Raw genomic sequence first — 12,734 nt, 5'->3', positions numbered from 1 at the left:
CACTTCCTAGCTGTGTGATCCTGGACAAGTCACAATCTTGATTGCCTAGCCCTTGCTCTCTTCTCTCTTAGAACTGATATTAAGTCAGAGGGGAAGGGTTTTGAAAAAAAAAAGTAAGGAGACCAGAAGTGTTACTCTAATTCTATCCACTGACAATCTATGGGTTTTAGGCTGTTGTTGATTTTCTTGGGGGAACTGTTCTGATCAATTACAGTGATACCTTGGTTTTCATTGATAATCTCTCCCAAAAGAAACATTGAAATCTGAAACCAATGAAAATTGAGGCAATTATTTCTACATGAATCAATGTAAATCCGATTAATTCGATCTAAACATTCTAAAATACATACCAAAAACATTTCATAGAGAATATAGTGTTTAATACTAAAAACAATAAGAAGTTAATACAAAATGAACATAAAATGCTAATATAAAGAATAAATGAACATTTAACATGGTATTTATCTTTCAGAACTCTTCTTGGCATATGGAAAACAGTGAGGGGGGGAGAGAGAGGTTATTGTTTGGAAGTGGAATCCTCCTCCATAAGGACTTTAGGTATCAAGGCACTATTTGGAAAGCTGACATATTGAGGAGTTGTTACCTTGATAATGTCCCTCTTCTCAGCTGAGATACTATGGGAGAATTTCTACTTGACTGAGAAGAGATATCTCACTCTCGATGAGAGAGCTCATTCATTTTGTATATTGTCAGGTATATATTCTCCTCAGTATCTTTATCTGATTTTTGTTTGCTATCTGTATGGATAAATGGATTTATTTGCTTTTCGATTCATATATTGCTCACACTGAGCAGAAGAACCATCGGGTCACCCTTTGTTTTTGCAAAATTAGAATCAAGGTCAAGAGGGCATGCTGACAAAATCTGAGAAAACCTAAGAAAACCAAGACAAATTTTTCATTGAAAAAATCAAGGAAAACTGAAGTCAATGATTATGGATGTCAACACAAACTGAGGTATTACTGCAATCACTTACTGACATTTGGTAAGTGCCTACAATGTGACCACTCACTGGGGTTACAAAGACAAAAGTGAGATTCTGCCTTCAAAGAGTTTACATTCTATTAGGGAGATACAAAATATTTACAGAGAAGCAAATATGGGATACATACAAAATAAATACTAGCAATTTTTTGGGGTTAGCCAAGGTCTCTTAAAAGACAAGGACCCTTGAGATGAGCTTTTGAAGGGATTCACGGGTTCTAGGACTGCAGAAGTGAAGTAGAAGAGTATTCCAGTATTTGAAAAAGCACAGAGCTGGAAAGTGAAATGTGATATGAAGAATGACAAGGACCTACCTGGACTGTCTCTACCCTCAAAGCACTAATTCTTCAAGCTGAATTGAATGTTTTAAGAGATTAAACTGGGGGGCTCATTTCTCTAATCATTTTGCCTGACCTTCCTTGGAAAAGAACATTATTTTGATCAGTTTATTACACATTTTGACCAAGGGCATGTTTGCTTTCTGTCTTAAATGATAAAAGTTTGGGGGCTCAACAGATAAGAGAGTTCATTTTGCTTGCTAAATTTCAGACTAGAATTACTCATCTCTTTCAGACCAGAGAAAATGGTTGGTGTCTTTGAAGTTCACAACTCTGCCCCACTAGGCAATTGATTTATTTTTATTTCATGCAGCTTTTCTGGTGTTAAAATCATCTAGACAACCCTTTTGCCACCCAAATGCCAAAGATAAAAAAAAAATTCCAACACTTAGTTTATAAAGTCACTAAACAGAGATATTAAAATTTTTTTGGATAACAATTTTTAAGGCATCTATAATTCTATGTTTTGTGTTAAGTGCTTTAAAATGTTACCTCATTTGATCCTTACAACATTGTGAAGTAGGTATTGTTATGATTCCCATTTTACAGTTTAGGAGTCTGAGATTAAGTGTCTGAGGTCAAACTTTAACCCAAGATTTCCTGTCTCCAGGCCCAATGTGCCACATAGCACATTTTAAATAACATTTAAAAAATTTTTACTTAGCATTTAAAAAACAATCTCACAGTCTCACATACAGTACTTACAAAAAGATCATCCATTTTTATTTTTACAATAAAATGAATGTTAATTCTTTCAGTCTATTAACCCAACTGCCTGACATATAGTGGGTGCATAATAATGATAATCACTAAATTGAATTGAAAATAAACATTTTGAGATTATAGGGTAATTCTTGTTTCTTTTCAAAAGCAGACTAGGATTTTGACAGATTAAGTGTCTTTCCAAAGTCACAAAATGGATTCAGGTCTCCCAACTTTTACTCTAGTGTTCAATGAACCCAGCAAGTGAATTATTTAGTTCAGAAGAAAGGTGTAAAGGAGACAAACGAAGTATGATTAATGGGTTTTATAATTATGACCGATGTCTCGGGTTGCCGTTCAGTTTCACCCACACAGTCTGAAACATGGGATTTCTCCCAAATACAGGAAGCTGTGAATCATTAATTTAGGAAGGTTAAAAAAACATCCGACAGTAACCGCAGAGTACTATATTTTTAGGTCTAACTTGAACCTGAGAGAGCCCTTAGACGTGAATTCAAATTCAGATTCTAGTGAGTGACCTTGGGTAAGACCTCTTTGAATTTAAGGGCTTGTTGCAGCCCTAAATCTAAAATTCTGTTACAACAGCTGGAGGTCTCAGCTCTTGAAGGAAGAAGGATACAGTGGCTTCTTCGGATGCAAACCTAATAAATGCAGTGGTCCTGGATCTTTGAGATTGTCAATGTTTGCACAACTTTATTGTCTCTTTCTGTTCAATTTCTGTAAAAAAATAAAACAATAACTGAATGTAATATCACTTTAACTAATTTTGTTGATGATTTCACTCTTCGGGGGGAAATTCCAGAACGCCGGAATCCTTTCTTTAAGGTCAACGAACTGTCCCTACTGGGGTTTCAGAATGGATTAAACGCAAAGACAAAACAGTCCGAGGATTGTGAAGTGGTAATGACGTAGGTGTCGCTCCACCCAACCCCCAACCCCCACAGGTCCCAGGGAACTCCCGCATGTATGCGCGCGCAATCGCCGGACAGAAGGAAGGAGGACTAATGGGTCAGCGCAGCGCGTGCACAACAGCGCGCGCCCGCGAGGAGAGGGCAGGGAAGGGAAGGGGAGGGAGGGGGCAGAGAAGTCACAGGTTTGCCCGGCGCTCCCTGGCGGCTAGGTGGAGGCGGTGGTGAGGGGCGGTGTGGTAGTAGTGCGCGTGCCCGCACCTTGCCTCCTTCTCTCCTCCCCTCGCCTTAGTCGCACGCTTTGGACTCGCGCACTCTGCCCCCTCACGCGCCCTCGCCACTCCCGCCCCCACCCGGCTCTCGGAGTCCAGTTTTTGTGCGCCGGTGCAGCAGGCATTGGGAGCATCCGGGCTTTTCCATAGCAAAGGGGCCGTCCCGGGAGGCGCATATTTGCGGCGGCGACGGCAGCGGAGCTCTCTCATGGCCGAGGCGAGGAGGGGGGCGAGGCATTAAGGAGGAGCCACCTCTGGGGGGGTGGCTGTCCGTTCTCCCAGGCTCCGGCAGCTGCGGTGGTCAGTGCTCGGCTCTGCCCTCCTCCCAGCCTCCGGCTCGGGTTCCGGCTTCGGAGATGCATTTGCACCAGGTCCTCACCGGGGCTGTCAATCCCGGGGACAACTGCTACTCCGTGGGCAGCGTCAAGGATGTCCCTTTCACGGTGAGCTGCAGCTGCGGCACGCGAAGCCGGGCGGGGGCGGCCCTCCCACCCAGGTTCTCGGCAGGCTGACTAGGGTGCAGACTGGGGAGCGTCAGGTGGCGCCGTGGGGCACCGGCTTGGAGCTAACCAGCTGGCGAGTGAGGGGGAGAGGGAGTCCCTCCCGACCCTGCGGAGGTGGCTAATACTCACCGTGGTGAAGGAGGCCCTGCAGGAGGAGGAGGAGGAGGAGGAGGACCGGCGGGACTGGACTTCACTAGAAGCTTCCTGAGCCCTGGAGTTCCCTAGAGCCTAGGCAAGGGGCTGCAGCCGCTTCCGTTGCTGCGGTTGCTGCTGCGGGCGGCCTGGGCGGCGTCGCCCCCTCCCCCTCCGCCCCAGGGTACCAGTTTTTTCCCTTGTGGTGTGTTAGGGTGTGTGATAAAACATCCTCCTTCCCTGCTGCCAGGTGCAGAGAGGTGCTGTTGTAGGTAGATTGGGCTCTTCCCCGTTCATTGATAATTGGAATTGGGGGAGGGGAGGCAGGTGAGGCGGTGAAGTACACCCGCAAGCTTTAATTAAGCGCCCTGTTGTATGGGTGATGGAAACATCAGGACTGGGTTCGAATCTTGGCCTTGACTTGACCACCTGTGCGATCTTGGCCACGGTCTTTCAACGGCTTTGGGCGTCCGCCTGCTCCACTGTGTTATGAGGGGGTTGGGCTGTAAATCTGTCATGCCTCTTCAAGACCTAAATCTTGGTTCTCTGTGAGCCCATCTGGGGCCCTCTGCTTCCCTTGAGATGTACAGGACCTTAATTATTAACTAAGAGGGATTAAAAACAACAACAAACACCTAACTCATGCTAAGTACCCAAATGATTGAGGGGAGAAAAACATTGTCTAAAAGCTCTCTCTCTCTCTCTCTCTCTCTCTCTCTCTCTCTCTCTCTCTCTCTCTCTCTCCCTCTCTCCCTCTCTCCCTCTCTCCCTCTCTCCCTCTCTCCCTCTCTCCTTCTCTCCTTCTCTCCTTCTCCCCCTCTCCCCCTCTCCCTGTCTTCCTCCCTCTACCTTTTTTAGCCTTGTTTTAAAATTGGATGAAATCACCTAACTACAGGATATCCTAAAAGTCTTTGTGCAATTTTAAGCTCACCAAAGCTTACAATCGCCTAGATGGAAGGTACTAAAGCTTAAAAACTGCACTAAGACTTTTGGGACACCGTGCATTTTGTTGTGATTTCAAGACCATACTGCTTGGATTAGGCCATAATAGGTGTATATTGTATGACAATGGTTTGATTTAAAAGTGTATTGGTTTATCATGTATGTTATTTGTTTTGAAATTTGCTTAAAATCATACTTTAAAAACCCATAATGCTATCCAAGAACTTGTAAGAATAGGATATTGGTTGTATAACATAATCACATGAAACCATGAAGATGCTTTTACCAAGTAGACTAACTTCATTTGATTAACAATAATTGAATTGCATTCTATGGTCAACTTTTTTTTTTTTGAGCAAACACTCATTATGAATTTGATTAAAAATGGATTGATGCTCTCCAGGTTAGAGGAAGCACTCTTTGATCTGTGCTAGCTTTTCAACCGGATGTATGTGAAAACTGCAGAATCATTATGTGATATGGTTTTCATAGGATTGCATCTAGGTTTTCAAAGTTGATAAACAATTTTTCAAAAGTTTTGTACATTTTTTGGCCATTCTTAACATTTTTCAGACTGAATCTTTTTTTTAATTAAAAAAAAATTAACCCTTACTTTCTGTTTTAGAATCAATACTGGATCTTGGTTTCTAGGCAGAATGGTAAGGTTTAGGCAGTGAGTCACACAGCTAGGAAGTCTTTGAGATCAAATCTGAACCCAGGACCTCCTGTCTTTAGGCTTGGCTTTCAATCCACTGAGCCACCCAGCTACCTCCTGACTGAGTCTTAATTAGAAGAAATATTTGTGAAAACAATATTTATATGGCTACTCTTTTATTTAGGATATAGCTCTAACTATCAATAACGTCACCTTTCATCTGTGTAGGAAGCTTTTTTACAGAAATACACATGTGATTTAAGACCAATATATAATATTGTTGAGATAGTCTTGAGACCAGTGTCAGAGGTAACTTGAGAAAGAAATTATTTTCCACAGGAGCTGTGGGGAAGGATTCTTTACATTGGAAGGGGCCAGGCATCCCTTGTCAGTATGCAAGGCATGATTGAAAACATTAATTCTGTAATCCTATCATTCTAGAATGCTTTTTCACTATCAGTAGGAATGACCAAGAAAGCAAAAAAATAATATTTAATATTTAATATTTACCTGTTTCATCATTTGAGACTCATAACCCTGGGAGGTAGTTTCTAATTATTATCCCCATTTTTTCAGATGAGGAAACTGAGGCAAAAGAGGGATTGTGTGACTTGCCCAGGGCCACATAGCTAGTGAGTGTCTGAGTCCTGATTTGAACTCAGGTCTGACCACTTGTGTAGCACCACCTGCCTCAGAAAAAGGTGGTATGCTGATGTCTGATTTCTTAATTGGTTTACAATCCCAATTCTGGTGCTCCTCTTTTCAGATTGGATGTTATCCTTGCCTGCCATTTTAATTTCTCCATTGATTTTAATGGGACACCAAAGGAAAAAAGAGTTGAGGATTACTTAGTAAAATGTAAACTTCACAGCAGGAAGTACTTTATTTTCTGTGACCCTAGTGCATGGCACAATGCTTTGAACATAGAGGTGCTTAAGAAGAATTTAATTGACAAATAACCCTTGGACTTCTGATTTTTAACTTACAACTATTAATTACGAATGCAACTCCAATCTATTTTCTTATCTATAGTTACTGTTAATGGTGAATTTTGGTTTTGTGACTTGAATTGTCATGTGAAATAAGACTGTTTTGAATTGTAGTTTTGGAATGGAAAACTTCCAGTGTCTTGCTTGCTGTTCCTTTTATCTCTCTCTCTTTTTTTAAACATTATCTCCTGCTACCTTTTTTTCCTCCTAACTTATCTACTTTTATTTTAATAACAAATTTTAAAATACATTTTCTGGAGTTATATGATCCATGTTGTCTTTCTCTCTTCTCTCTCCACTCCCAGAGCGGACCAGCTATTCAATCTGGGTTATACATGTATTATCATGTAAAACATATTTCCATATTCATTTTTGTGATTGAATAATCTTATAAAGCCCAAATCCCAAATCATATGTCCAAATAAGCAAGTGATAAGTCATAGGTTTCAATCTGCATTTCTGCTCCAAAGATTCTTTCTCTGGAAGTGGATATCATTCTTTTTTATAAATCCCTCAGAATTGTTCTGGATTATTGTATTGCTGTTAGTACTTTTTATCTTTTTTGATTCCACGCTTCCCTATGTTCCTGTTCTCCCTATTGCCTTACCCATATTCAGTAATAATTTATATCTGATAGACATCATCTTGATTGGTCTCCTTAAATTCAGTTATCATCATGTGACTTCACTGTATATATCATGTTGATTTCTAACTGGTCTGTTATAGTCTCACCTAGACCAGACATTACTCTCAAAATATTCTTTTTCTTTTTTTGATCTTGTAGAATCTCAGAATATCAGAGTTAAGGAAATTCAGAGAACACCATATAGTCTAATCTTTACCTGGAAAAAAAATCCCTTCCACAATATAATTAACAGTGGTTATTTCATTTGCTATAGACCTCTTTCCCTTGAGACATTCAGATGGAACTATAATGACTGGTTAGTCCATGCTCCTGACCCAAAGGAATTGAACAAACCTCTGTTTATCCTAATCCTGCTGGAACCTGTTTGATCTAGTGGATTGAGAAAAGCAGGTCTTTGAGTCAAGAAGACCTAGGTTCAAGTGGACTCTGAATTATACTTAAGCTCCCCAGTGCAACTTTCTAATTCTGCTTTAGTAGGCAAAATTCCTCACTGTTCCCTTGTAAAGGGAACTCACAGGTATAGTCTAGAAAAATAAAGCTTCATTTTTTTATTTAAAGGTGTTTAAAGTCTGCTTAATTATAGAATGGTCCATTTGTAAAAAGCTAAGGTTGTCTTTGATCTCCTGAATATTAAAGAGTATTAGCCCTGATGTCATCTGGCCAGTGTATCAACTGAGAATTCCTGGCAGGACTGGTTGTGGTTACACATGTAGCTTTTTCTCTCAGGATCAGAACAAGATTGAGACCCAAGGTGGCAATGAAGTGACATATATCTTCTCATATCCTTATTTGTCTTCGAAGTGCTTCCTGGGTGGTTTTATACTTTTTATGAAAGCTGAAGTTAGATTAAAGTAGTTTGGGGCTATTTCTTATTCTCTGATAACCTTTACTTGACCAGCTCAAATCTTTGCTTGAAGACTTCTATTTAAAGGGAACCCACTACTTCCAAAAGAAGCCCATTTCATTTTTGGGTAAATCTCTTTCTTAGGAAGTTTTCCCTTCTATCTAGCTTGAATCTGTATTGCTAAAACTTGTTCATTTCAATATATGATTATTGATAGAGTTGATTTAATTTGAAAATTGCTTGTTCATATGCTTTGACCATTTGTCAATTGGGAAATGACTTGTATCCTTATAAAACTGACTTAGTTCTCTATAGATTTGAGAAATGAGGCCTTTATAAGAGAAATTTGTATAAATTTCCCTCCTTCCCCCGTTTGTTGTTTCCCTTCTAATTTCTTGGTTACATTAGTTTTGTTTGTACAAAAGCTTTTAAATTTAATGTAATTTAAATTATTAATTTTGCATCTTATAATACTTTATCTCTTGTTTGGTCATAAATTCTTCCCTTCTCCATAGATCTGTCAGGTAACTATTCTGTGTTCCCCGAATTTACTTAAGGTATTACTTTTTATATCTAAATCATATACCCATTTTGAACTTATCTTGATACTGTTGGCAAAGCCATGGCATGGGTGTTGGGATGGTATGGAGGGGGCTGCTCGGTTCCTCTTCTCCACAGTGACGGAGGACATTTTTTGCCTGTCTACCCCTTTGTCTAGCTGTCCAATGTGAACACTTCCTCCCTCTGCTATCTGGAGTAATGTGGGAAGCTCACAGGCAGCTTGAAGTTGCAGTTTGGACAGTCTTGAAAACATTCACCAGTGCTGGACTAGAGTGTGAGATACTAGTCTATACCTAGTTTGTGCCATAGTTTTCTAATTTTCCTAGCAGTTTTTATTAAATAATGAATTCTTATCCCCAAAGTGAGGGTCTTTAGATTTATCAAACACTAGATTGCAAAGGTCATTTGCCCTTGTATATTGTGAATCTAATCTTCCTCTTTTGATCTACAATTCTATTTCTTAGGTTTTTCTTTTGTTTTTATGATTACTGCTTTATACTACAGTTTGCGATCTGAATACTTCTAGGCCACCTTCCTTCACATTTTTTTTCATTAATTTCTTTGATGTTCTTGACCTTTTGTTCTTCCAGATGAATTTTATTATTTTTTCTAGTTCTATAAAATAATTATTTTGTAGTATGATTGGTATGGCATTGAATAAGTTAACTTAGGTAGAATTGCCATTTTTATTATATTAGTTTGGCCTATCCATGAGCAATTAATATTTTTCCAGTTGTTTAGATCTGACTTTGTTTGAAGTGTTTGTATTATTACTGTGTTTGTCTTGGCAAGTAGATTCCCAGGTATTTTATGTTGCCAAGTTATTTTAAATGGAATTTCTCTTTCTCTGGTGGTTGAACTTTGTAATATATAGAAATGTTGATGATTTATGTGGCTTTATTTTGTATCCTGTAACTTTACTAAAATTATTTCAACTCGTTTTTTAGTTGCTTTAGGATTCTCTAAGTTTACCATCATATCTGCAAAGAGGGATCTTTTAGTTTCCTCATTACCTACTTTAATTTCCTCAGTTTAGATTTCACTAATTAAGACTGCATATTCTTTAGTTTAAATTGGGTAGATTTTACTATATGTAATTTTGCTTTTGTGATATAGAGGGGAAGGGAACCTTAGGGATAATTTAGTCTTTAACTCTCTTTTTATAGATGTCACTTTCTGTTATTGCTGAAAGAATGGCGTACCCTTAAATAGATTACAGTGTAAGTTCATGGAGCAAGGGTTATGGCTTCTTTTTCTTTTGTTTGCATAAGCTGAATGCATTTAAAACCTTTGGCACTCAACCTTTTCTTTTTGAAATAAAATGATTGAAAGGAGCTGTTTAAATTCTGTATACAGCCTGATTTGTATGTTCTGAAAGCAAGAAGAGAGACCATTGGTAAGTGGAGGGGTTTTGCAGAGTAGAGGTTTGTTTAAGGTGGAGAATTGAAAATGTATGTTAAGAGCGAGGACAACTCTTTGTGCTTTATCTGGCCTATGTAGTCATGGGGAAGTGGGTATCTAGGGCCTCTGAAAAGAATAAATATCAATATATCAACATGGAGTTGTCCTTGAAGAATATGATGTGTTGTGTAACAACTAGTATGACATAAAAAACAAGTCATATTATGTCAACTTTTCTTCTATGAAAGAGTGAAAGGAAGTAGTGAAAATCTTCATGTTATCTTTGACAATTTAACAGTCTCTCTCACTCTGCCTATCAAATAAGCCAGGGGTCAGCACACTTGGACTGTAGACCAAATCTGGCCCTACACCTGTTTTTGCGTGGCCATAAAGCCAAATATTTGTAGCTTTACATTAGTTTTTACATTTGTAAATGGTTGAAAAAGATCAAGAAGAAGACATGAAAACTATGAAATTTAAATTTCATTGTTCCTAAATAAAGTTTTATTGGAATACAGCCACGATCATTTGTTTACATATTGCTGATGGGTGTTTTTGGCAAATATGGTGCTTTCATGGCTTTGACTTTGCATTGCTGCTTGGTACACTATACATTGCAGTGACACAGTTATAACTTAATGCTATTTCAAGAACTGCACTTAAAGTCCTACTGTAACATTTTGTATTTTTCTATTACCAGTGTATACCTATTATGGCAGAACAAGAAAAAGAAAAGTAGACTTCAAATTTCATGCTTTTAAGGCACAGTGGAGTGTGGATTATTTTGTTATCAAATTAGACAAAATATTGTGCTTATTATGGAACAACACCATAGTTGTATTAAAAAGAATGCAATATATTTCAACCATACCAGTTTAAGTGCTTATCACAATCTTCTTAACTCAAAAGAAAGCAATGGTCAGGAAAATTAGAAAATGTAAATAAAACTGAATATCTTCTTAGAGCAGAATTACTTGACAAAAATGAAAGATGCAAATGAGATTGTAACCAAAGTAAGTTTCCAACTGGCTCATTTGTTAGCCAAGAAAGGAAAGCCACTTACCAATGGTGAATTAATTAAATTGTGTTTGATTGCAGCAGGAAAGTGTCCAGAGAAAATAAAGTTAACATTGGTAACCTTTGGCTTAATAAAAATCAGATACTTTTGGATTTAATATTAATATTTGGCAGTACCTATCTATAAGACATTTTCAAAGATTGAATACATAAAATCTCATTATAGATCAATATTAAGATGAAAATTTGCATTTGATTTTGATGATAGGGAAGTACTAACTTTGACCTTCTTCCCAAAGGATTTCATTCTTCTTATTAATAGACCTATATTAGAAAAATTATACTCAATTATTAATGTTTTGAGTTTCATCAATAAATATTTGGGGAAATTTACTTCTTCCATTATGTAAGTTTTAAAATAACACCCTCAATTTTGTCTCTTGGCATTTAGAGCCTAAAATATTTCCTATATGGCTCTTTACAGAAAAAAAAATTGATGACTCCTGATCTAAACTGTTGCCAGATCTTGTCATTTCTGCCTCCTCAACCTCTTATTGATAATTCATCATGGGAGGACTTTAAATTAGAGCCCCATTGTCTCTTGCTTGAACTTACTACTTATCCTTTTAGTATGCCATGCACAGTAGGCTCTTAATAAAGTTTTGTTGATTGAGAAGTAATATCACATGGTCTAATCATTTGCTAAGTTCTCTTGATTCTTTCTCCATAAACCTCTCTACTTGGTCCCTTCTCTCCACTCACATGACTACCACACTTCTTCACTTTCTTATTACCTGGACTATTGTAATAACCTTTTTATTGATTTCTCTCCTTCAAATCTCTTCTACAGCATCTATGGGGATGTCATTGATATTTATAAATCACAGATCTAACCATGTCACTCCTCATTTCAAGACTGTACACCCCTCCATTATACTCTGTATTCCAGCAAGCTGATCTCCTTACTATTCTTCATACATGGCATTTCATTTCTGTGCTTTTGCACAGTCTGTCTTCTGTTTCTGGGATATTCTCTTTATTTTTGCCCTTTTGAATCACTATTTTCTGTCAGCCCAAGTAATACCTTCTAGACAATAGCCTCTTCCTGATCCCTCCAGTTGTTAGTGTCATTTTTCCTTGTACTCATTTTGTTTGTATTTTGTATTTATTTGTTTGTATTTATTTTTGTACGTGTGGTTTACTTCTGGTAGAATATGATCTCCTTGAGGGCAGGCAATGTTTTATTCTTTAATTTCAGTGACTAACAGTGCCTTGTACATAATAGCTATTTGACAAATGATTCAAATAAAATCACGTGTCACAATTTTTAAAGCAACTTATTTCTATGCAATCTGCAAGTTCTTGAGGTTGTTTTTGTATTTTCATATTCTGGGACCTTACTTTATTACATATTAGGGATAGGGTCTGCATTCAATGGAGAAGGAACAAATTACATTTCACCATTACTGTCTCTCTATTTATACAGGGGATATGGCTTTTGGAACCCTGGAATTCTGCAGACTATTTCTCCATATTAGTGGTTCTAAAACTTTATTATCAAGTTATGAATATTGGTGGGTAGGGACAGTAGTGTTAGCCTGAATCAGGGCTTCTATATAATCTTCCATATAATTAGAATAGGTAGTGATCAAGTGCTATAATTTGAAGGGCACAAAAATCAAGTTTTTAAAATGATGTTTCTTCACTGAGATTTTATTGTGTGGAATCTACAACTAAAGATTTTATGCTTTTAGTTTCTTTAAAAAATGTATTTATCTCCTGGGAAGAAGAACCTATT

The 12,734-nt window shown here is 37.9% G+C and overlaps 1 protein-coding gene and 1 long non-coding RNA gene across 6 annotated transcripts in view; one reads left to right on the top strand and one right to left on the bottom strand.

Annotated features, from left to right (window-relative positions):
- Window positions 1–2,036: 2,036 nt before the first annotated feature.
- On the bottom strand, window positions 2,037–6,972 carry LOC130456269 (uncharacterized). Its single transcript, XR_008914879.1, has 2 exons — window positions 3,879–6,972; window positions 2,037–2,783 (listed from the first exon to the last, which is right to left on the bottom strand). It is a non-coding gene; the product is annotated as an uncharacterized LOC130456269 (long non-coding RNA).
- The window catches only part of DMXL2 (Dmx like 2), a 163,992-nt gene continuing 154,274 nt past the window's right edge, over window positions 3,017–12,734 (top strand). For all 5 annotated transcript variants that reach the window (XM_007479955.3, XM_007479954.3, XM_001370018.5 and 2 more), the window contains exon 1: window positions 3,017–3,689. In XM_007479955.3, coding sequence (XP_007480017.1) covers window positions 3,603–3,689 — 87 coding nt within the window. In that variant the 5' untranslated portion in view covers window positions 3,017–3,602. The remainder of the gene's footprint in view (window positions 3,690–12,734) is intronic.

The sequence above is a fragment of the Monodelphis domestica genome, chromosome 1, assembly GCF_027887165.1.
Source record: "Monodelphis domestica isolate mMonDom1 chromosome 1, mMonDom1.pri, whole genome shotgun sequence".
Classification (NCBI taxonomy): domain Eukaryota; kingdom Metazoa; phylum Chordata; class Mammalia; order Didelphimorphia; family Didelphidae; genus Monodelphis; species Monodelphis domestica.
Note: the sequence above shows the minus strand (reverse complement) of the source record. Positions and strands in the feature narration are given on the sequence as shown.